This window comes from Grammomys surdaster, unplaced genomic scaffold, assembly GCF_004785775.1.
Source record: "Grammomys surdaster isolate TR1022 unplaced genomic scaffold, NIH_TR_1.0 531, whole genome shotgun sequence".
Lineage (NCBI taxonomy): Eukaryota > Metazoa > Chordata > Mammalia > Rodentia > Muridae > Grammomys > Grammomys surdaster.
In genome coordinates, this window is record NW_021604950.1 from 5,169 (window position 1) to 29,161 (window position 23,993).

General features: G+C 53.7%; 1 protein-coding gene across 1 annotated transcript in view; it reads right to left on the bottom strand.

The window, feature by feature from the left end:
* Nucleotides 1–431: 431 nt before the first annotated feature.
* Nucleotides 432–23,993, bottom strand: part of Plxna1 (plexin A1) — a 45,626-nt gene continuing 22,064 nt past the window's right edge. The window contains exons 9-32 of the mRNA XM_028781747.1: nt 23,687–23,801; nt 20,363–20,563; nt 18,627–18,723; nt 18,358–18,551; nt 18,084–18,235; nt 17,881–18,001; nt 17,493–17,629; nt 16,229–16,396; nt 15,898–15,991; nt 15,309–15,548; nt 15,063–15,206; nt 14,406–14,640; nt 13,225–13,367; nt 12,448–12,704; nt 12,274–12,340; nt 7,134–7,280; nt 6,863–7,022; nt 6,189–6,292; nt 5,852–5,948; nt 5,338–5,528; nt 5,057–5,226; nt 3,344–3,556; nt 3,095–3,245; nt 432–1,935 (exon numbers count right to left, since the gene is read on the bottom strand). Coding sequence (XP_028637580.1) covers nt 1,840–1,935; nt 3,095–3,245; nt 3,344–3,556; nt 5,057–5,226; nt 5,338–5,528; nt 5,852–5,948; nt 6,189–6,292; nt 6,863–7,022; nt 7,134–7,280; nt 12,274–12,340; nt 12,448–12,704; nt 13,225–13,367; nt 14,406–14,640; nt 15,063–15,206; nt 15,309–15,548; nt 15,898–15,991; nt 16,229–16,396; nt 17,493–17,629; nt 17,881–18,001; nt 18,084–18,235; nt 18,358–18,551; nt 18,627–18,723; nt 20,363–20,563; nt 23,687–23,801 — 3,694 coding nt within the window. The 3' untranslated portion in view covers nt 432–1,839. The remainder of the gene's footprint in view (nt 1,936–3,094; nt 3,246–3,343; nt 3,557–5,056; nt 5,227–5,337; nt 5,529–5,851; nt 5,949–6,188; nt 6,293–6,862; nt 7,023–7,133; nt 7,281–12,273; nt 12,341–12,447; nt 12,705–13,224; nt 13,368–14,405; nt 14,641–15,062; nt 15,207–15,308; nt 15,549–15,897; nt 15,992–16,228; nt 16,397–17,492; nt 17,630–17,880; nt 18,002–18,083; nt 18,236–18,357; nt 18,552–18,626; nt 18,724–20,362; nt 20,564–23,686; nt 23,802–23,993) is intronic.

Genomic DNA, 23,993 nt, shown 5'->3' on the forward strand with positions numbered 1-23,993 from the left:
CCCACCCAGGCACAGCCCGGAGGCATCAGAAGGAAGAGAGGCGTATATCCACGGGTAAAACTCCAGGCAACAACAGAGGCTTCTGAGAAACGGCTATATCCAGGCTGGGTAGCCTTGGCTCTGACCCCAGTATCAGCCCAGAGAGTGAGCCAGAGATGGGGTGGGAGTCTGACCAGAATTCATGGCCCAGGGTGCCAAGGCCCATGACTACCACAGAGTTGCTCCCTGAGTCCTTGCACCTGCCCCACAGCAAATAAAGGCGCAGCTCTACTCTGACCTCTACCCTGTCCCATCGGCACCCTAGCCTGGAGTGTGAGGGACCACAAGGCTAGTATCCCATGGATGTGGAGTGTGCTGTCCCAGCACTGAGGATAGGCCTGGCCACAGTTAGTGAACTTGAAAAGGGAATAGGCCTCTTGCTTGCTTTTCCAATGACTAATTAAAAAACAAACATTAAAAAAAAAAAGTCTAACCACCTCTAGTATTCAACACTTGCAGTTTGAAAAGATCAACTCAGACTAAACGCTAGCACAGTCATGCAGGTCCACAGCCTCTGCACCCGAAGCTCGGGGCACCAGGAATCGTGGGCAGCGGCTTTTTCTGTCTACGGGAAGTAGAGGCCACATCAGATGGCAGCTCCAGGGCCCTCGGTTTTGCTCTCTTCTACCTGGGTTCCTCCTGAATTGCCTTTCCGTGTCTCCTCCCTCAAATAATTGTACAGCACCCCATTGGGGCCAGGGCCACACACACATATATATATATACATACACATACATACATATATATATGTACAGGGTCCATTAAAAATGTACTGTTGCTCCTTAAGGGCAGAGGTGGACACAACTGACCTCTGGTCCCTTGGGTCACTGTCCATGGCCAGCAGGGTGGCAGAAATGCCCCCGACACTCTCAGGGCAGAATACCACAGGATTTCTTGTTCCTTTAAAAGCAGTACCCAGATGTCCCACTGTAGAGGGGCCAGGACACTGTTGAGATGCCAGACTGGAAGCCACCGGGAGCGTCGGGGCGGGGAGGATAGAGGATGGTGGGATGGTGGTCTGTTATCCTCCAGAGCTCCGTGGTGGGCCGCGACAGGAGCAGGAGGCGGGGAATAAATAATGGGAACATGCACTCTGACTGGAGCCCCAGGACCAAGGGCTCCCAGAGGCACAGCCCTGAGGACAGAGAAGGGTTTGCCTAGCTATCGTCCGCATGTCACTTGGAAGTGGGGTCTGCAGGCCCTCCATAGGAGGGGAGTGGGGCCTCTCCCCAGCAGAAGGATGTGGCATTCCAGCCTTGGCCGCGCAGAGCACGCGGTGAATCTGAGGGTGGTGGCAAGCACGGGGTGCTAGAGTAGAGGCTGGTGGGAGAGCCCCAGGCTGTGACTTATGTGGCCTAGCCTTGGGTATCTCACCTCTCCCTCAGACTCTGCCTGCTGGTAGCAGCTGGAGAAGCCAAGAACTGTGAACTGGTCCAGCCTCTGGTCCTGCTGCCCTCCCTCTGGAGAGCCTGGCCTTCTATCTCGGCCCCTCAGAGGCCACCTCTCTCCCAGGAAAGCCACCAGCAGCTCTTGCCAAGCAGCAAATATCCCTGGGCAGGACCAGCCACACTGCAATCCTTGCCCCAAGGCAGCAAGCCCTAGGCACAGAGGTGGCTTAGCAGGAACCCTCACATCCACAGCGATAAAAATTGGCCCTGCATGGCAGGGAGAGGAAGGCGAGGGCCAGGTCCCAACTGCAGCCCCCACACCTGGCACTCAGTACAGGTGGGCCAAGGGCCGTCTCCTGGGTCCTCTGGTGCCCTCCTGCTCTGCCTCCTGCTGGGTGGGCACTTCCAGGGCTCAGCTGCTCAGGGCCATCGTGTCCACCACCTGCTCCAGTTTGCTCCGAAGCCGCTGCCTTCGTGCCTGCTCATCTTTTTCCAGAGCCACCAGAATCTGCAGGGGTGGGGTGAAGGGTGGGACAGGGTCAAAGTCAGGGCTAGCTACCCACAGACATGGGCTGGAAGCTCTAAGGAAAGCTGCTGGGCCACCACATATGACATTGGTGTGCCTTGGGGATTTTGGGAGCAGTCAGGCAAGACCTGACTCTACCAGTCCTAGCTGTGAAAACAGTTCTGAACCAGGGTACTACAGTACTCTAAGGTGAGCCCCCAAGGTCATTACCTCCACCCATATCTCCTTCATCAATAGACTTTGGCTCCTGGCTATGGCCTCTCCCACTCACCCTTCTCAGGCTTCTGTGAGTAGTCTATGGCAGTGCTCCCCTGCCTTCTGATGGTCAATGTTCTCTATTGTTGCTGGGATTCTTAGGCTCTTAGGTTATCTTGAGTATCACACCTCTACCTCCAGTCTATGTGGGAGCCCAAGCCCCGTGTCCCATCCTATGTCCTTAATCACTACAACCTGTGAACCCTTCTGTGGCTGGTTTGATCCCAGAGCCCTTCCGAGCCCATAGCTCCAAGGTCTTGGCCCTGTCTCTGTGGCTTCCCACCTCCAGACAGGCTGCCTGGCTATCTACTTCACTGGCACAGCACAGCCAGTAGACCATGGTCTCCCTGCCTCTAGACCTATAATAATAATCCATCTGGCTCAGGGACACAGCCAAGCTCAAAGCCTCCACACCTAGGTCACCCTGGCCTGTTTATCTTCTGCCTGTTCCCAGGTGGGCCCTAGGTCAGCCATGTAGACTCCATGACTCTTGGCCCACCAGGTCCACTCAGTGCTTTGACACTGCCCACACACATCCAGTCCTTGGTTACTTGTACCCATAAGTTCTAGTGCAAAGTCAGAGTCAAGTCATCCCAGAGGGAAGACTCAGGAAAGCTGTTCCTTGGCAAAGGACAAGGAACAACCTTTGCCTAGCCCTAGAGATAGATACCATCCAGCCCAATAAACTCTATAACAGGACCACAGCTATCCACCCCAGAAAAACAGTCACCCTGTCTCCTCACCCTGCCCCGGAGACCCTTGTGTGTGTGTGCCCAGAATCTCTAATTTCCTTACTACCCCAGGAACAGCTGGGCTGTCAAGTACAGGAGCAACGCAAGTACTGGGTGAGCTCTGAGATGCAGGTGGGGCTGGGAGAGGGGCACACCTCATCCTTGTACTTGGCGATGTAGGAGTAGATCTCGTGCAGGGCACTCATGCTGTTGAACTGGCTGAGATGCAGTCGGGACTGCTCTGCCAGGTAGGCGCTCATGTCTTGGTCACTGATGGCGGGCATCTTGGCAATGTCAGCATAGTACCTGACAATAAGTGGCAGGGTCAGCATGGGTGGGGTCACAGGGCCTACCCTCCCACCAACCTGTGGTCCTGGTCTGCAGGACCCCTGCTGGCCACCCACCTCTCAACCCAGCTCTTGTAGTTGGGTATGTCCTTGGCATAGAGCAACTTGTTGGAGGGCGAGTCTTTGCCCAGCTTGTGCTCTGATGTAGAGCAGGAGTCCATGAAGGTCTGTGCTACCACTGAGAGGCAGGCATCTGTTATGCTGTTCTTGTGGATGTCGAACACAAACTGAGGGTTCTTAATCACATTCACCCAGAAGCGCAGAGGCAGGCTGTGGACAAGCAGGCCCAAGAGTGCTCAGGATGGCTGTTCTGCATCCCATCCCCTTCTGGACAGCAGCCAGAGTGGCCAACCATCCCACAGGCCTGACTCTGTCCCCCAGAGAGTGAGTGGATGTTCACATGCTCAACTAGGACAGACCCCTCACCCTACTGGCCAGACAGAACATGCTGCCAACAAGCTGGTGCCTCTCGGGTCATCATTCCTCACGTTCAGCTTGTGTCCACGGCCATCCAAGGCCTGCACTGGCTTACATCCTGTTCCTGTACTCAGCTCCAGCCCAAGGACATATGCCTTCCCACCCACCCTCTATGCCCCACAAGGCCTCAGACAGCCTTGGCCAAGCACCCAATTATAACACATGCTTTTCAAACATTAACTAGCAAAAACTGGAGACTGAGGCTATTGGTGACCACAGGCATGTGCCAAAAGCCTGGTAACTCCACATGGCTGAGGCAGCTGCTCTAGAGTCAATCAAGAAGATTCCGTAGAGCAGTCCTACTCCTAGCCAGTGCTGTCCCACAGCAGTCCCTCCCTTGCTGGGACCCTGACAGGCAGCCCAGATAGACCTGGGACTTAGGCTCCTACAGCCCTGGAAGGAGACAACAGGTAAAAACCAAGAAGAATCTTGAGAAGGTGAGGGGAAGGGTACAGGGCTCTGGGTTGAGGCCAGGCTCATCCAGCACACTAGGCCAAGGGTCATGAGATTAGGAAAGCTAATGGTCAACTTGACTTGGAGGTTAAAACACAACTTCAGGGTGAAAGGAGCTAACGGGGTGTGTGGACATGAAAGGTATGCCCTGATGGGAATGTAGAGCGGGGTCTGGGGCAACCTTGCAGGAGAGGATGGTCAACTGTCCAGTCTTCAGTCCAAGTGGCCCTCCTTTAAAGTTGTGGGCCATGGGGTGGGAAAACCACACACAGGGGTAGAGCCTGGGTCAGGGTTATACACAGCAGAAGCCCACAACTGTGCATGTCAGCCAAAGCCAGAGAACGCTGAGCAGCCCCGATCAGGAGCAAGGGGCCATGGGGCCCAGGGCTAGGTTACAGGCACCTAGGGCTGGTCCACAAGAACAGGTGGTCTATTCTGGGAGAAGGCAGGTCAGGGCTGGGCACACAGGAGTAACAGGAAGCACTGGAGTGAGCCCACTGGGGTCTGGGTGGCCTGAATTCTCACTTGCAATACACAGCTCCACATTTACTACCATGTGACCTCAGAGAGGCCTTTTAGAGCCATCTCTATCCCCAGGTGCTAGCATTTCATAGCACTGAGCACAGGTTTGTGCTATGGATATCACTTCCTCTATGCTATCAATTGGCTCTGGCCCACCAAACTCTGTTTCTTACATGGCAGCCCCTCACCCAGGGAATTCCTATAGGCTAGAGTAGTGGGGTTGTGGCAGGATTCAGGGCTGAAAACTGGGAATGTCCAGGGTGATCCTGGCACTGTAAGGCCCGGCCCCTGGCAGTCCCACCCCTATGCTAGTCGCACCAATTGCTCTTCCAGGTATGGCGCACATCTGAGTCATGGATCTGGTGCTTGTCGGCCTGCTCATCTAAGAAGTCAAACATGTACTTGATGGCCAGAGGCAGGGCTGAGCCACGGTGCGCTGTGCTGAAGATGGTCTCAAACAGGTCATCCACGAACTTTTGTAGTGTTCCCTGCAGGGCAAGTAGTGAGCTTGAGGGCTGCCCAAGGCATCAACCTCCTGGACAGGTCTGTAGGAACTCTGGATTTGGCCATGCATTCTGGGCATCTTCCCATACACCTACCTTGGTAGCCAGCAGCCTTGTCAGGTAGATCTCAGAGACCATCTTGCTGCCACGGTCGCCTTCACGTTGGTCCAGGTGGTCGTGGTTCTTCACCAGGTGCCACAGTTTTGTTCCACTTTCCAGGTCTGGCGTGATCATGGGTGTTCGTGAGCGTAGGCTGTCGGGGCTACTGGCTGTACGCAGCATGCTCTCTGCAGGAATAGCCTGTCAGCTGGCAGGGCTGTGTCCTTCACCCACGGCCAGACCCTGCCCTACCCCAGCCAGTTTTCCTTCAGAGGGCACCAAGGCTCCTGCTAGGTATGTTGGGGATGGCCACTGTGGTCACATGAGCAGCATGAGGTCCCTTGTTTATCGGCTATGGGGACAGCCATTGCTTCAGAACCAAAGGGAAGGCCAAGAGCCACATGTCCCCCTTAGTCCTGGCATCCAACACACTGGCAGAGCACTAGGAATGGCATCCCATCCAGGTCCACTGCCCACCCACCACCTGCTGGCAACCCTGCAGGTCCCTCACCGTATCTGCTGAGGGACTTAGTGAAGGTGGAGGAGTTGGAGATGTTGTAGGCAGACGTCTGCTTGGGTACTAGTGCCACCGATGACCCATCCGTCACCTGTGGGCAGATATTAAGGATATAAGTCCCAGGATGCCACTAAGATGTCCTGCCCAATCTGGGGGAGGGGGGTGGATCTAAAGACCTCCTGGAGGCAAGTCATGCCACCACTCTGAATCTCCACTGGAATGGTTCCAGGGCAGATAATCACTTGGGCAGGGCACAATCCACACCTGACTAGGCATGTTCTAGTTTAAGGGGAAAAAAGCCCACGCAGAGGTCCCTGGATGGTAGGGTCACCTGATAGTGAGCCAGTGTGTTCAGCCTCTTCCAGTCGTTGTCAATTTTGGTGGTGACATCCTCATCCTGAAGGATGATGCGTGCCATGCGGCCCTGGCGCCACTCTACAGGAAGTAGGGTATTAGAGGTGGGACCCCCCCTTCCTCCGTCCTTTTCTCCCTCCCTCCCTTCTATCCAAGCTCCTCATTCTACTGGCACATAGAACAAGGGAGTGGGGGAAGACAGGAAGGCAGGGAGGGGCTTGCTCTGCATTTGAGGAAGAACCTGGGATACAGCCAGAAGCTGAGGCTCCTCCACTGAATAGCTACATTCTCAGGCTCAGAGGTGGCCTCTCATCTGGTGCCTTGATGCACCCAAGAGGTAGGCCCTGCTCTACCCACTCTCAGCTATTCCAGCCAAATCTCCTGCAGGATCCCAGAACTGTGTCCCATATCTTTTGACTTTGCCCAGTGCAAAGTTCTGTTCCTTCAGCCCTGACATCCCTGGCTTCCCAGAGACTATCAAACCCACACCCTGCCTCTTCTCCATAGGTCTCCTCCATCACTCTACTCTGGCCTATAGACCCTAGCTTACCCTGTCACCTCCCCTGAAGTCTTTGTTGAATACCTTCCTACCATCAGAACAAGGGGCCTGACCTCTGACCAGCACCACAGGGACACTTGCCCACCACTCACCCAAGTCCATGTCCCCAGCCTTAGGCCGCTGTGAGTAAGGCACACCCTTGTACACAGCATCCAGTAGCTTCTCCTTGACCTGGGTCACGGTGTCACAGTTCAGTCCTTTCACAGGAACCTCGGGTGCATTCTCATGTTCAGGGTTCACACAGTTCAGGGTCTGTGTGTGAGGAGAGTGGTATGGTAGCATCAGTCACAACCCTCACTTCCGCAAGTCCTGTTCACTCAGTTCAGTTCACTGGAAGGGGAGGACCCGGGACTGGGGGCTCACCAGGGTCTTGTAGTCAATCTGCTGCCGGATGAGCTTGTCCTCGCTCAGAGAGTAGCGGGCCTCCCCTGTGATGGCGTCAATAGGGCCCTTCTCCATCTGCTGCTTGATGGCACAGTACAGCATGAAGAGCGGCTCCCCAGCACACTCCTGTGGGGGTGGGCAGGGTATGAGGCTGCGCTAGAACCTGGTCAGCCCTTTACGGGCTAGCTAGCTGTTTCCAGCAGCTCCAGCTCCTCTTGAAGGCAAGCCTGTCTCTGGAGCCAGCACCGGGCAAGGAACTGTAGTGAGTGATACCTGCAGTGTCCTTACTGCTGTAGACACAGAAATCCTAGAAATCCTGCCCTCACTGCACACCAGGTGTGATCATGAGCTGCTGGATGTCTAGAGACCCACCTGGCCAGAAGTCTAGCATCACTATGAGCACACTTTCACCATGATCACCAGCACAAACACACTGACTCCTGACATTCCTCATCACCAAGGGACAAAGGAACCCACAGACTGGTGCCAAGGGGAAACAGGGACTGGCAGAGTAGCCTCTGCACACTTGGGAAGGGCCTACATTGTCCCTACCCTCAGCTACCTGTCATCTGGCTCCCTGCGCTGCAGGTGTGGGGCCAGAAGTAGGGCCACATTACTTAGCAAGGTGAGTAAAGCAAATGCTGGAGCCCAGGCTGGTCCCATGGCCCTGAAGGCCCACCCCGACTGCAGGAGTCACTCCTCACAGTGGCCCCTGGTTGAGAATGCCTAGGTGGGAGGCTGGCCCGGGCAAGCCCATGATGACTTTGCTCCTGTACCCAGATGTTCTAGCCCCTTGTAGCATCTGAGGCAATTAAAGAGACAGCTGCTAAGGAACAGTCAGGAGCACAGATCATCCAGAGACCTTCAGACAACACTCCTGTCTTTGAAATTATGTTTCATTTGCAAAGTTGGCTTCATTAATTCAGCCAGGAAGTGGGAGGGAGGGGGCGCAGGTTGGGACTCAGCGCCATCAATAGCTGCCTCTTTTGGCAAACACTACCTCATAAAGTTTCCGTAGGCTAGATGTCTGCCCTTGGGTTCCTGAGCAGAGTAAAAAGAGCAGAGTGTGCAGGCCAGTGCCCAAAGTCTTGGATGCAGACATGCTCAACCCTAATGCATCTGCCCCAGAAAATCCAGGGGTTCTCTGAGAAAGCTCAGACCCAGAAGGTAGCCGTCCCCCGTGCCAGCCTGGACCATTACTTTCACAAGGCTTTCCAAGACAGTGAAAGAGCAGTCAGAGATGAGAGCCCTGGGAGGAGGCAGGCCCAGAACCAACCAGACCTAAGCCTAAGGGCATTCTCTGGGCTTCATTTCCCTGTCCCATGACAGGGGGAAGGTGGGGCCCCAGTTTCCTCCCAACCCTGCTGAGAATGTGCAGAGAACAGTCCTTTCATAGAGAGAGGCAACAGAGCAGGAGGAACACAGCTCAGTAAATGAGCACAAGACCTGCTTTCCATCTGCAAGGCAAGCCACGGTCGAGCCCTACCTCATGGCATGCACTTCACCTGGAGCATAAAAGCTGCAAATGATAGAATGTTGGTATTTAAAACAACAAAAAAGGGGCTGGAGAGATGGCTCAGGGGTTAAGAGCACTGACTGCTCTTCCAGAGGTCCTGAGTTCAATTCCCAGCAACCACATGGTGGCTCACAACCATCCGTAATGAGATTGGATGCCCTCTTCTGGTGTGTCTGAAGACAGCTACAGTGTACTCATAAATAAAATAAATAAATAAATCTTTAAAAAAAAAAAAAAAAACAACAAAAAACCCTTACCATATACTAAAACACACACACACACACACACAAAATAACCCTAGAAAACACACAATTGTGGCTTCAAAGAAGAGGAAAGTGGCTGGTCGAGCAAGTTGTTTAACTTGCAGGATAAACAGCAGCCAAAGCAGTGTGCTGTCCATCCTTCATGACCTCTCCAGTGATGGTGCCACAGCACCCAGCCCAGGAAAGGCTCTCGAGTCAGCACGTCTTATGCTGCAAATGAGGAAACCTGAGCACCTGCACTCAGTCTGGAAGCCCACACAGCACACAGCTCCAGGAGAAAACAGCTGTGTTGGGGAGAATTCACATTCCCCTAACACCCTCTGCCACTGTGGCAGAGGACAGTGAGAGTGACAGCACAGTGGTCACACCCTGGACATTATGCAGCTGTCAGGAGGGCAAGCACCGGGCCAGCTTACCTGAAGGGATGGGCCTAACCCTACCTGGGGTGGGGTAAAAGGGAGTGAGGAACAGAGTGGGGTACCAGGACCCTCTGTGAAAAGCACTCAGGGCGGGTGTGGCAACCACAGCTGGGAGGCTGAGGGAGTGGGGATAGGCATTTCTTAAGCCAGAACTTCAGACCAGCATGTCAATGCAGCCAGAACTCAAGACAAAAAAATCTGAACAAAACCTGTTCCTATACCTGGAGACATTTGCTTCCATTCAATTCAGTGACTCACACTGAATATTGAAGCTGTGACCATCAGATTACCTCACAGGTGTTGTTGTTGACGGTGTGTGACAGATACGCAGAGCATTTTAGTTGCATGTATCTTTGAGCAGAGGATATGATCAGATCCCGCCCAAGTGCAGACTCATGAGAACCGCATGCATTCTGCTCTCCCTCTGTCCTCCCCAGTCAAGCTGAGCTGTGTGTGGTATGGCTGTGCTGGCCAGACAGGGTGGTTCTCACTGTAGGAGGGGACCATTCATGCTTCTCAGAGCGGCTCATGGCTCAACATGCCTGCATTTCTGTAACAGTTGTCCATTACATACTGTGTGCTGTGGTTGACCACAAGCAACTGACCCAAAGGAAAGCACAGCAACAGTGTAGGCCGCACACGTCTGTCAACAGACACAACTCTGTAGCCACACACCTGGGTTAAGCTAGTCAGCAATGCAAGGGCATCATGGATGAATCTGTTCAGAGGGCATTCCCACAGCAGTCAAACTCAGAGGCAGAAATTATAAAGGTGGTATGGTGGAGGAAGGGGAGAGGAACAAGGAGTGTGTCATGAAGACAGACTTCAGTCTGACAAGACAAATGGTGCAGATGATGTCGACAAGGGCTGCACTTTACAGAAGTATTAACTCTAGTGACCTGTACATACTCCAGAGGCTGAAGCACAAAGGTCATGAGTTCAAGGTCAGCCTGGGCTATCCAGGGAGGTCTTGTCTCAAATAATAAGACAAGGGTTGGTGAGATCACACAACAAGTAAAGGAGCCTGTTGCTGACTCTGACAAGTTGAGTCTGATCCCTGGGACCTACATGACGAGAGGAGAGAACACACTTCTGCAAGTTGTCCTCTGACTTCTGCATGTGCACTGTGGTATCTACCCACATAATAAAGAAATAAAAATGTAATTTCAAAGAAATCTAGAATGTGATGTCTTTTGTATTATGTATACTTTAATCCAGTAAAACATTTTTTAAGTCTGTGGCATGGTAAAAAGAGACCATGTATTGAGTCGTGAAAGGGTGGAGGAAGCTGTCTTCGACCGAAAGAAGCACTCTGGAAAGCTAGGTAGCATGTGACTCAAGCCTTAACTCCAGAGAAGGCAGAACTCTGGGCAGGAGAACCTGCTGGGCAGCTCGGGGAAGGGAGGGAAGGGAGGGCTGAAGTGTATCTTCTCTTAGCACTATAAAGCAAACATATATCAAGAGGCCTATGTGTGGCTCAGTGGCCCAGACAGGGATAGAACAAGCCCAGGCCAATCTGGACTCATTCCTGGAGTATTGGTTTTCACTGTACAGCAAAAAAGGCCACACAAAAACCAGAGCTGAGAGGAGACTGAGAGGGCCTAAGAGTAAACCTAGGGCAGATGGCCCACTTCATTTCTCTAAAGCTTTGCTTCCTGCCTTCCTGCTGCTCCCTCAGTTGCCTTGCTCCCCAACCCCATCATCACTCCCACACCCGACTGCCCCTCTGTGAGGCTGTCCCAGATGTCTGATGGGCTCTGCTCCTTCTTCCCCACAATGACAGGTGCAGAGTCAGCTCTGCCAACTTCCAGAAGCAGCCTGCCTCCCCACATTGTAGCAGCAGACATTGCAGAGCTGGCTCAGGATCTGAGACCCAACGGGGTGAATTGCACCCGCTCCTCACTGTGGAGAATGAGGATCAAATGGGGTCAGCATGTGTCAAGACCCAGCATGGGCACAGCTGCTGGAGTGCCGAAGAAGCCTTTGCTTGCTCGGCCTTGATTCTTCTGGTTCAGAGCCTGCTTTAATGAGCATGTAAATAACTGTCCACAGGGCGGCACTTTCATAGGAGATGTGCACACTAACTATTATGGGGGCTGCTGTACACATAGATCCCCCTCTCCTCAGCTGTCCCTGTGCCATCCAGGTGACTTTTCTCCATCTCTGGTCCCTCAGTCTCTCAGACCTCCTGTCTCTTACTCACTGCCATGTCCTATCACTAGCTCTCCTTCCAACAAGTAAAGGCATCCCACTAGGGATCTGAGCAGACCCATGTGCTGCTGCTTCAGGGTCAGCCAGAGCTCAGCAGCAGCAGCCTACTAGGGGAGGACAGGGTGCAAGTGCTGGCAAACTCAGCACCAGCCCCACCCTTGACACTGGATCCACAGAGCACTGGACAGGGCCGACACACGTCATACTCCCAGGCAGACCCACTGTTAGCACTTGTGACATGCATCCCATTGGCCACGAGTCAGAGGAAGCCAGAGACCTTGGGATTGTGTAATTACCCAGTCTCTTAAGTGCAGGCAACCAGTTCAATCAACCAGCCCACTCTGGCACCTGCAGGAATTCTGGGAGCTCTGGAGAGCTAGAAGCCCAGGACGAACTCACACCTCACCATGGAGCTCTCAAGGGCCAGTGTCAGGCCCTCAGAAGCCTGTCTAGGAGTCGTCCTCCTCCTGAGCCTGGCAGCTCGCTCCAGGTACCAAGCAGAGATGCAAGCTTATATCCAAACTCCAGCTTGGGCACTGACTTCAGAGCGAGAATGTCTATCCTCCCTCTGTATCGACACAAGAAACAGCTAGAAGCAAGTAGTCTGGTTGCTTGACTGGGACACCACACCTAGGAGCTGGCCTCTGTGCCTTCTTGGCTTCCTCCCCACCCCAGCCCTTCCCTCCACTCATTGGGCCCCTGAGGCCTACCTTGAGGAACTTATACAAAAGGAAGGTGAACCAGTTGGTTAACATCTTCTCTGCCACTGATTCAGTCCTGTGGGAAGAGCAGCAAATGGTAAAAAGGAGTCACCTCCACCATCCAGCAGGTAGGACCCCACGACTCGCACGGTGACCGAACCAGGCAGGCTTCCCTCGTTGTACCTCCGCAACAGAAGCTTGGGATGGTTCTTGCTTTCCAGGTTTTTCTCGATGAGGTCAGACAGCAACTGCTTCAGCACTCCAGTGGCATACTCCATCTCACCCTGCAGGGCTGTCATGATGAGTGAGGCCACATTTCCACGGTCACGCATGGAGAAGCTACGCTGGGCCTCCAGTGTACGGATGAAGGTTAGCAGGAAATGCTTCTTGGTCAACAGCTGTCCAAACAGTGTCAGTGACTTCTCCACATTAGCCTGCACCTGGGAGCACACAGGCCTGCTCAGACCACTGGGGCACATAGCTCCAACAGCTAAGGCAGGGGAAAGGCCTTTTGTGACACCAAGCTATGTGGGCCTGGAATACACAGGTAGGCCAGACTGCCCTCACTGCACAGTGAAGCTCAGCACCTAGACCCTCTAGGGGACTAGGCAGGTGAATGGCAGAAAGCCCCACACAATCAAGCACAAGGAGAGGAACCAGGATCTCAGGCTGAAGGGCAGTTAGCTTGGGTGAGGCCTGGGGCACTGTTCTATGCTCAGGGTCTCCTTCCAGCTTTCTGAAGCACTATGGGCAATGGTGTCACCCAAGGCAAGCTACCTGCCCCAGAAATCAGGTCCCTGCCTCAGAGCTCAGGGTCCCAACCCTGTGCTGGCTCCAACATGGGTCTGACTCCATGCTCTCAATTTGGCCAAGCCCTCCAATTCTCTTTGGAAGGGCATACCAGCCCCCTGCCCTTGGCTGCCCATCAGCCCCCATAGACCTCTAAGGTGGCAGCCCTACCTCCATCTCCTTGAGTACAGGATGGTCCTCAATCCCAGGAAACAGCACTCTCATGGCATATGTGCGGTAGTCAAGGAATGGGATGCCAGCACCATCCAGGTCGCTGGTCAGCTCATGGATGTCCGTCTGTAGCTCTGCAAAGGCTGTGCCCAAATGTGGGGTCAGGGGCAATGTGGGGTTAAGGGCAGCACACTTGAGGCTCCCCTTCCCCTTCTCGGTCCTAGTCTGCCTACTGTGTGGCCAGGATCACTGGTCCTGACCTTAAAGAAACCAAGCGCCTTTCTGTGCTTCGGCTTCTCTAGTCCAGGACAAAACATTTTCCCCCTCTGTACTGTCATGGGATTAACCAGAGAAGAGTAACACTGGCTCCCACACTGGCTGGGTGGGAATGGGAAATCCTTTAGCCAAGCCCCTGCCATGTGTAGAAGGGGTGACACAGACATTCCAGTATTGCCCCCAGGGTTCCAGCCCTATGCCAGCCCATGCCTTACACATACCATGGGCTCAGGGTCCTCAACACCACTATCTCAAACCACACCACCTCTCAAGGTCAAAGAAACAAGGCAGCGTGGCAGACTCTGTAGAACATTCCAGAGCTATGAGGTTTCAGCCCTGTAGTCCTCTATCTGATCCAGAGTCAGAGGGGCATGGCAGGCTCTGGAGCAACTAGCAGGTTTGGTGGAGTGCTATGGCTTCATTTCCTGGTTGCTGCCAGGCATTTGGCCTCCCCTTTCTGGCAGGTCTTGCCCCTGCACAAGTTGGCAGAGAAGGCATCATGTACACTGGACTTTCAATCTCCCTCTATAGGTTGGAGCCAAGGGCCTCCATTCTCATGTCTGCTTCTTGTCCACCAAAGCGGTCGACAGGGCAGGTACCCAGCCAACCATGTGACTATCTGGGACTTTCAGGGCCTGAGTATGATCACTTATATGTACCTTTGCCTTACTATGTGATATCCAGGGGAGTGGGCACTGTTTCTGTGCCCATTCAACAGACCAGGAGACTGAGACATAAAAAATTAGGTGGCATACTCCCTAGATTATAGCTGTACAGAAGGTAGTCCCTTTATCAGTAGGACAATTCTGTCATCTCCCTGGGACTGAGCCAGAGCCCAGTGGTGGTGACTGACTCAGCACTCAGACTCCCTCCCTGGCTCTGGCCCCACCCATCTCCCTGCTGACCTTCCTTGCACTCGAGGGCCACGCGTGACTCCAGGTTGTCCATCTGGAGCTGCAGCCGCTTGAGGGTACGGTCAGCATCCCGAGATTTGCGTTTGTAGGCGATGAGCACAGCCACGATGACCAGCAGCAAGAGGCCACCCCCTCCACCAATACCCACAATGGCTGGCAGTGTCAGCAGGCTGTCGGAGTACACCTGCAGCATCCCAGGTGAGAACTCGAAGCCCCCGGCCCGCACCTGCCAGATGGGAGAGAGGTACTCAGAGGGCATCGGACCCTCAGAGCCCAAGGCCCTGTGCAATGGCATTTAAGTCACCCACAGCATTTATCTACCTGCCCGTGGGCAGCATTTTTCCAGCAGGTGACAAAAGTGGCTAATAGGTGCAAGATGCTGGGACAGGAGCAGACAGATGCCCAGGTAGTTAACACATAAGCACTCGGCAGTGGGGCTACCAGTAGTGAGAGGGGCTCCAAGTGGGAAAGACGACAAGGACAGAATGGGGACTGCATTAGAACTCAGTTCCATGGGGATTTTCTCAGAGGTGGGGTTGCTCTAACAGGGGTATGGGTGAGTAGTCAGGAGGGTGGTTCCAGGGGACCACAGACAGACTGTGAAGGGATTTCCTGGCTTTTTGCATAAAGAATGGTTAGGGTATGTACCGTGACTTTGTGCTGCCCTGTGAGGTTGGGTGCTTCACATAGCAGCTGTGTCTCAGACACGGTGAGGATACAAGGTGTGGAGCCGATGAGCACTGTGTAGTTGAGCCGGGAATTGCCAGGAGCAGGTGGCAGGAGATTCCGCCCCTACAGGGGTCAGGGTTGAAATAAGGATAATCCTGAAGTCTCTCCACAAGCCCCATCCTAGAGCTGCCTCTGCAGCAGGAGGTCACAGAGGCTGAGACCTACCTTGAGGATGAGCGGGGAGCTGGGCTTCAGCTCTAAGAGCCCAGTGGGGCTGAGTGGCTCCAGTACAGGGTCCGGGTAGTAGAGGAATGAGGAGCTGTTGAGTACCAGCAGTGTACGTACATTGTCCATGATGAAACCAATCTCATCTGGCCGCTCTCCGAGTTCTGGCGGGCTGCGCTTTGGGTTGTCTATAGACGGCGCCCGGCACACCATGGTGGTGTCATTGTACACCATGCAGCTCTGGGACATAGGTACCAGGACCTCAGGCAGGCTAGCTCTCCCATTGTGGGCCAGCTACCCAATAACAGCCCTACCCTGGGAATGACAGCTCCCTGTGTAGATGGTCTAGGTACCAAGGGAGCACATGTTCAAGATGTCTATTCTCTGTAGGCTGAGGGCTAGACAGGCCCAGGGATCACCACCCCTAGCTAACCACTTTGCCCTCAAGGACTCAGCAGACAGGTAAGCACGGGGAGGGAGAAGCTGGGTTGTTAGAGCAGTAGTTACCAGTCTAGGAAATACCCATACGGCCAGAGGGGAGGGCTGAGCAGAGTGAGGTAGGGATCAGAGGCACAGGGTATCCACTCACATTTTCCCTCTCAATGCCTCCATACTTGGCTCGGATTCGAGGTTCACGGACGGTGGCCAGATTGGTGCCTGTGACTGTTAGGAGGGTCCCGCCACTAATGGAAAAAGAGAGGAATCAGACAATGCCCTAGGGCTAGAAATAGAAGAGAGACAGACACAGTCTCTCCCTGCGTCACCAGGTGGGTCAAAGCTCAGCTAGAGCAGTGCTTGCCAGGATTAACCCCCTTAGGAGGCTGCCATTGAACAAACCACTATAGAACATCCTAGAGAGGTACTCCCTGACCCAAAGTGGGGGATAGGGAGGTGCTCTGGCTTCACAGCAGCTCTCCCACCTGTTGATGCTCCACTCAGGGTCGATCCTCAGGATAGTAGGGTCTTCAGTATAGTTGTATTTCACCTCGGGGTTGGAGAGCTGGGCACGGTTGATGTTGATAACAATCGGGGCGCTGCCAGGGGTCTGTCCGGGTGGTGTTAGGCAGCGGATCTCTCGTGAGTTTCTCCTGGGATGGGGTCAAGATGAGTAAGGGCACTGTGAGGCAGCATGTCAACACATCACCAGCTCTCCACTGGTGGCTAAGAACTGGCTCCTAGGGAAAGGCCTAGGCCTCCCTTGGGCCTTTGAGTGCCCACTACTGTCGGTCCTACCCTAAACCCTGACCGGCCTCTCTCTATCCCTGCCTTGGATCTCACCTGCATCCGGGTGTACACCTCCCTTGATCTTACCCTCCACTGTACTCTAATGACATAATCTCTAATGCAGATAGATGAAATGGATCCTGCCGAGTGCTGCTGGCTATTCAGGAGACCTTGGCCAAGCCTGTCTTCTAACAAGTACCAGGAGCTATCCTAGTCTACCCTGCCAGGCTTGCAATAAAGACCTTGGAGATGGCAGGCTATGGCTCTGGAGGTCAAAGAGACTAAACTATAGGCCTGAACTTCCTTACCTGTCAGCACTGACCTCCTCAGACCCCTGAGCACCAAGTGCCTTGAACAAACGAGCTCCCTCTTTCCCTACTGTACACATACCTGGAAAAGGCCCTGCTCCTAGCAACAGTAAGCTGGCCTGGGGTTTGGGGTCACAGGTCACCTTCATGAGCAGTCAGCAAGGCAATACCTGCTCTGAGGCCCTGTCCCTTGGCTATATCACCGCAGCCTGGAGGCCTCACAAGCCTCCAACTACAAATACCAATGATTAGTTTGATAATGGGTAATTACCACATGAAAATATTTAAAGGGCCTTTCCATTATTATCCTTAATCTAAAATTATCCACTTCAAGCTTTGAGGCTTTTGTTAAGATGTCTGTTTTCTCTACTAAACTTTTTTAAAATACTTTTTTATTTTGCTTGTAAGAGAGATGTCCCCCTCTTTTTTGCAGGAGCTACTAGACCAATAGGTAGTACTCATTGAGGCCAGGCCACACCCCCTTCCTACTCTGGAGGCTGGTCCCCCTATCTCCATGGCAACCTTTACTGCCTCTAGGTTTCCATAGTGATCACCCCAACCAGGTTTTCCATATCCGTTGCCCAGGCAACAGGAGGGGACAGCAGAGCCAGGAGGGAAAGCCCTGTGTCCCCTGACTCCTCTCACCCCATACCAGGAAAAGGAGCAGGGCCGACCACCAATGGACACAGCTACATCACTGCCTGCATTCAGATGGCTCCCTTCAATGCCAATCCAGGTGCCTCCAGACAGAGGCCCACGGGAGGGGCTCACACGGTAGAAGGTTGGTGTCTGCAGGAAGATGACTTGTTAGGAGGAATTCCCTCTCAGGTGCATACTCTAGCATCTGGGCCCCTACCCTGTGTTCCCACATGGGCAGCCCTGGTGGCAGGGGTAATCACCCCCTTGTGGCTGGGTTCAGCTCAGGTATGGGCAATAGGGGCAGTGTCCTACACTAGAGATGAGTTCAGACTTACTTCTGCAGTACCCTTAACTACTTTCTGGGGGCAGCAGGAAGCAGAGGGCAGTGGGGTGGGGCTTACCACAAAGGTGAAGCGCTTGGGAGACAGGGCTCGGTAGTGGAGGGAGCAGTCCCGCACACACACCTCCACCAGGGCATCATGGGCCCGCAGTGTGCTGGCATCTCCGATCTCACAGACAATCCTGTGGGCATGGTGGGGCTCAGCACTTCAAAAAATTTCCCCAGGCCCCCTAGGCCTTCACCACCCACCCTAGTCTGCCTTACTGTTCTGCGCTGATGTACTCGCTCTCCACAGGGCTGCAAAGCACCTTGCCCACGTGCACACCTAGCCGCACATCCTCAAAGCGGAGGCCCAGATTCTCACCAGTGATGGTCAGTCGAGTTCCCCCCTGACGAGGGCCTGTCTCTGGAGACAGCTGCAGGAAGACAGAGGCTGTGACAGACATAGCAAGGTCTACCGTGCCAGGTGGGAGGAGACTGTGGGTGGGCTTACAAGAGTGGGGCTGGGTAGGTATTGGACTAGGTCTCTAGCTCCTACCTTGAGAATCTTGGGGTCTGTGCAGCGGCTGCTGCCATGGTGGGCATGCATCCAGGAGGTTGGTGAGTCAGCTGGGCAGTGGTGGCGTAGGGAACAGCGGCGCTCAGCTACACACCAGCCACACTCAAAGCGTGGGTCTGCCTTGAGGCAGAGGCCGCAACTCTGGCGCAAGGCTGGGCACTTGTAGAGGTGGGCTATGACGGTGGGAAGGTTAGTCAGTACGGACCCATGCACCATCCCCCATCCAGGCCACCAGCCCTGCTACTCACCCTGGATATTTTGGGGGTTGTCAATGACAAAGTTGCCATTCCACACAACCGACAGGTTCACAGGCAGGTCACTGACATCATTCCCCTCATAGGAGTACTGTTGGAAGCAAGCACAGTGGTCATGCTTAAGGTGGTGCCCCCCCCCATGCTACACGGAGGGTCAATGGTGCCTATGGGCGCCCCTCAACATCTCTGAACATTGACTACTGAATAGGTTTGCCTACATGCAAACTGGACTAGAACACACCCAGCTCTTCTGGTCATCTTTCCAGACATGGCTTCTGCCAAGTTCTGTCTCCTATAGCCATGAAGAAACCACATCAATTGCCAGTCTCCAAATGTTATCCTCCAAAGCTATCTCAGACACTACTTCCAATAGCAGGGCCATCTTTAGCTGAGCCCAAAAGCATCAGGAAGGCTCTGTGAACATGAGTATTTGTCTGCTGAGTTGGCCAGGACTTCTGAAGTGTGAGGTATTTGAAACCCCACAGCCTAAGTCTAGGTTGAAAGGCCACTGTCCTGGGGAATGAGTGCTGTTTCCACCTCTCCCCAGGTTGGCTTGCACTTCGGGTAACAGCCCCTTTCAAGGGCTGGGCCTAGGCTTTGTTCCCTCCTACTTTCTGCAGCTGATGACCTCAGCTCTGTATTGTGTTTGGGCCGAGGCATGAAGCTTGGCATCTCAAAGGGGTAGTTCAGCAATTCATCACTATTTTATCTCAAGGAATTTAATTGGATCCTATCAAATTTCCTGATACCCTTTCTTCCCTTTAAACACTGCTGAAGGGAAGATAAATGGGGGTCTGCAGAGAAGAGGACAACAGAGACAGGGATGGAGAGACACAGGAAGCAGAAGCAAGAAAAAGAGGTGATAAGAGTCAGAGGGGAATGTGTGGGGTGCAGGTTGTGTGGGGAGCCAGTAAGAGAAGGATTGGAAGTGAAAGGGGAGAGTGTAGCCTTCCCTGTTTGGTAAAGAGCTGTCTACTCTGACCCCAACTCATGCCCTGTAGGATATCCCTGTCAGCCAAGGGTGCTGGAACCAGGGGTAGAGACGACTAAAGTCTTGCCAACAACCTGGTGTCCACAGCTCTGCCAATCTGGGCCAAAGCCTGGTCCAAAAAATTCATTGTCCTCCTGACTATACACTTCCTGGACAGAGGGGAAAATGAGGCCTGCCAGTAGTCAGGAACCAGAGGAGAGCTCAAAGCCTGAGCTCAGGTGTCCTGTGCACATCCAGAAAGGGTTTGTTCTCTAAAGAACTCTGCTCTAGAAAAGTCCTCAGTACTAGACTTGCTAAACTCAGGGCAACTTTGGGAATGTCACTATGAGGTATGAGATTTCCACCATGGGTTTTCCCTATCTACCCAGTAAGGCCACCTGCTGATCTATGGCCACTTTATTTGGCTATTTCACTTAAGAACCTGATGGTGCATCCCCACCACTGTCCCTCTCAGCTACACTCCAACCTCACCCGAAGACTCAGTGTTGGCAAGGAAGCCAAGAGAGCCCTCAGGTCTTCCAAGGGCCCACCTGGCCACATAAGCCATCTTGGCCTTTCTTTGCTAGCAAATCAGGTCTGGGACCGGGTGGGCAATGGCCCACTCCAAAGCATGGAGCAGCCCACCTGGCCCTCTGGGAGCTATGCTCTCACCTATGGAGCACCCCTCCTGCCCCCCGTCCCCTACAGCTCTGCTCTCACTGAGGAACAACCCACCCGGCCCCGACAGCTATGCACTCACCGAGGAGTTCTGGCACTGCAGGCTGGAGCTGTTGAATCGCAGTGCAGTGACACGGGCTGGGCTGCCTGGGATGTGGAAAAGGCACTCATATCCTCGCTGACCCGACTGTGGCTGTGGCAGGTTCCGTGCGGCCAGGGTGATGGGCTTCACCACACCCACTGGCACATAGATGTGGGTAGAAGGCAAGATCTGCGGGCAGTCCTGAGGACAGCAAAGCACTAGCTGAGCTGGGTCTGGTGGCAGCAAGAGGTGCAAGTCCCACTGTGGCTCAGGCTATGGTGACTCACATAGCCCAGGTTCCCTGTGTCACTATGATCTGGGCACTGCAAAAACAGTGGTCTTCAGGTCCTGCTCCCACCAGGCTATGGCTGCATGGGGCTAATCTTTTACTCTTGCCATATCCTAGGACCCCACTACTTACTCTAGGGGCCACAGGTACCCCATCTGGCCCACAGCTGCAAAGACTTGAAGCAGGAGCCAAAAACAGGTGCTGGGGTAGCAGGCTCTCAGCTGGGGGCCTGGGAAATGTAAAAATAGCCTGGGTCCTGTAGAAAAACAGCCAGAGCCCCCCAGGGCCAGAGTTTCGGCAACAATAACTGATGCAATGCCTAGCTTGCTTGCAGCATGGCTGGCAGCAGCCTCAGGAGGAGGCGCCCCATGGGAGCATGTAGAGCAGCTTTAAATAGGGATGCTGAAAACAGGCCTGATCCCTGGGGACTGCCTTGGCTCCCAAGACGTAGGCCCAGGATCTGCTCCGCAGGGCCCGAAGAGCCTGAGCTCTGACCCAGCCCCTCATGGTTTGACCCCAGAAGATCTGGACAGGCTCAGTGGGTAAGACTGTGGGATGCCCATGTTCATTGGCCACCAGCCGCAACTCAGGTGGCAGCCCTGGTGAAGACACTGAAATGCAGGGCCACATCCACACTGTTGTCTCCTGTACCACCTGAGGAGCACTTGGTGACTATACCCCAAGACTCAGGCTGTGATGGGACCTAGCTGAGAGAACAGCCTCTCCTGAGCCCCCAACAGCCACTCTGAGCTGAGCTTACCATCCACCCCTGCAATATCTTTGTGTGAGTGCAGCAGACAGAGAACAGACATGGCTGAATGGAGCCTAGCCAGATCCTCCTGCCTGCCCCACTAACCCAACACTGTCTTCCCAGTGTTCATTCCACCAGCCACATTCTGGATGGAAGACCTGCTTGGGCCCCTGGTGTAGTTTCCACCTCACCTAGCTTCCTGTAACCTATCCAAGCCCAGCAGCGCATCTTTTAATTATGGTTTCTAGACCTCACAGGCCAGGCTGAGTGGGACCTGTGGGGCACACAGGGTCAAGCTGAATTAATCCCACCAGGCACATGAGGTCACAGAGCCTTTGGGGTCTATTGGCTCAGGGACCAACAGCCCTGAAAGGTCTAACTGATTCCTTGTTTCTCAGCAGCCCAAGGTATGCCTGGGAGACACTGGCAAACACTTCAGAGTGGACCCAGTGTCCCTGCCTAAGGGTTCCTGATTATGCCTTCACTACAGGACCAACTTGGAAGTAGCCAAGACAAGGGATGTTTTACGACTCAGGTCAGCTTCCTAGTTATCTGACCCATAGCCCTCTCCCTCACGCAGACAAGTCTATTTCTCTGTTGGGAATTCAGAGGTCATTCTAGGGCTTAGCAAGGGAGAGAAGCCAAGAGTGAGACCCACCAGGCCACTGGGGAGGCCATATAATGGACCTCGTGTGGAAGGCCACTCTGCACTCCTACAGCAAAGTCAGAATGTGGAACTATTAGGACATGCCAGGTCCCCAAGACTGTCAGCATGAGCTCTGATGACTGAGTTTCTTTGAGGTTCCTTGTAGGGCCTACAATCCCATGCTGGCTACCCGTCTCACTACCTGTTCAGCGAGCCCAGAGTTCACGGTGGCAAGGTGAGTGCTTACAGGTCTTTCTGCATCTTCAAGCCAGTATTCTGAGCACAGAATAGGATCTTGGGTCAGAAAGTCACAGGACTATGTGAATCTGCATGAAATCCCCCAGAGCCAGAGGCAGGGAGATGAGGTGTGTTACCTGACCCTGTATATGCTATGTCTATGGCTGTTTAACACTGCTGACCTATACGAAGCTGCAACTAAAGAAGAGTATGCTCACATGGGATAAACTCATTCCCCAAAAGATCCTTCCCTGTGCAGACAAATCAGGTTCTATGCTGCCCATTCCACCCAGAATACTATGGCTGCCTGGGTATGAGAACCTGAGTGGGCTGGCACTCCAGGGAGAGTTTCCTCTGTTAATAAAACTTCCTAGAGGTGATGGGCTACTCAGAGCAGGATTAGAGGGACATCAGAGAAGAAAACTGGACCACACTGGCTTCAGGAACCACCAACAGGGGTCTCCCCTGCCTTCTACCAGCACACTGCTGTCTAGGGCTCTGCATGGGCCTCTGGGAGTGGCCTTAGGCCAGCCCTGGCCAGGTCCCAAGGCCCCTGACTTGGCTTTTACTTCCTATCCTAGATACTGTGATCCAGTTTTCTGACTGTTACCCTCCTAGAAACGCAACCCCAACCCCACCACTGTGACCCTGGCTCCACCCACTGTTACAGCCCCCATCACTATTAGGTCCAGGGTCTTGCCTTTTACTGCCACCTTGTCCTAGGACAGACACATCAGGCCAGGAAGCAGCAGGATGATGGGAGAGTACAGGAAGGAGGGACAGAGGAGGGCAGCCTATGGGGCCCCACTCATACATGACCTTCTGTCAAGCTTTCCGGGTAAGTCCAGTCTGGCACAAGTAAGAGAATTCATGGCCTCCCCTTCCCAAACCCAGCATAATATTCACGGTGAAATGAATGGGTCCTGACTTAAGTCCTGGCCCCACACCAACATGGACCCTAGAATCCATTCCCAACCTCCTATCCATGCAGGCCTGTATGCCCAGGATGTCATAGGTTCCAGGATGTCATAGGAGAAGTGGCTTGCCACTCATACAGTCAGACTCAGCAGCAATTACCATGTGGAGCTTCAGAACCCCCACAGCTCCACTGTTAACTTCCCTCCCTGTTTGGGAAAAGAACTATTATGAAACATGCTGGTCAGGCTTCTCTGGTACAAGCTACCACAGGGCCCTTTATCTCCCAAGGACTACAGAGGACACCCATAGCCACCAGCAAATGGTCCCAGTTTGGCCTCAGGCTATGACATTCAGGAAGCTGTCCCAACCATGGTCACACCTCATAGCATACAACTGGCACCCTAGTCACCCATGGGTATTGTTGGGTGATACACTGAGGGTCACTGCTACTTCTGAAATCTCTAGGCCACTTATCCAGCTTACCTCAGACATATTGACCCGGCCTTCCAGAAAGGCACAGTCAGCCGCATTGTTGGTGCAAACATGGCGGTATTTGCACCAGTGGCAGGGGAAGGAGCCGTTGACACATGCCAGGCAGCTGCAGAGGGAAAATGGGACAGTTAGGCCTATTTCAGCATGTGCTTCCACCATGAGAACCTAGTGTACTGTTTATCCTTGGAGTGTCACCTCAGGGCCTTTGCAATAGCTGCCGCTGGCTGAGGTCACCAGACCTGCTGCCTGCTGTACCTCCTCTGACTCTCTTCCTCTTCAACCCAGCACAGTCTCTGCA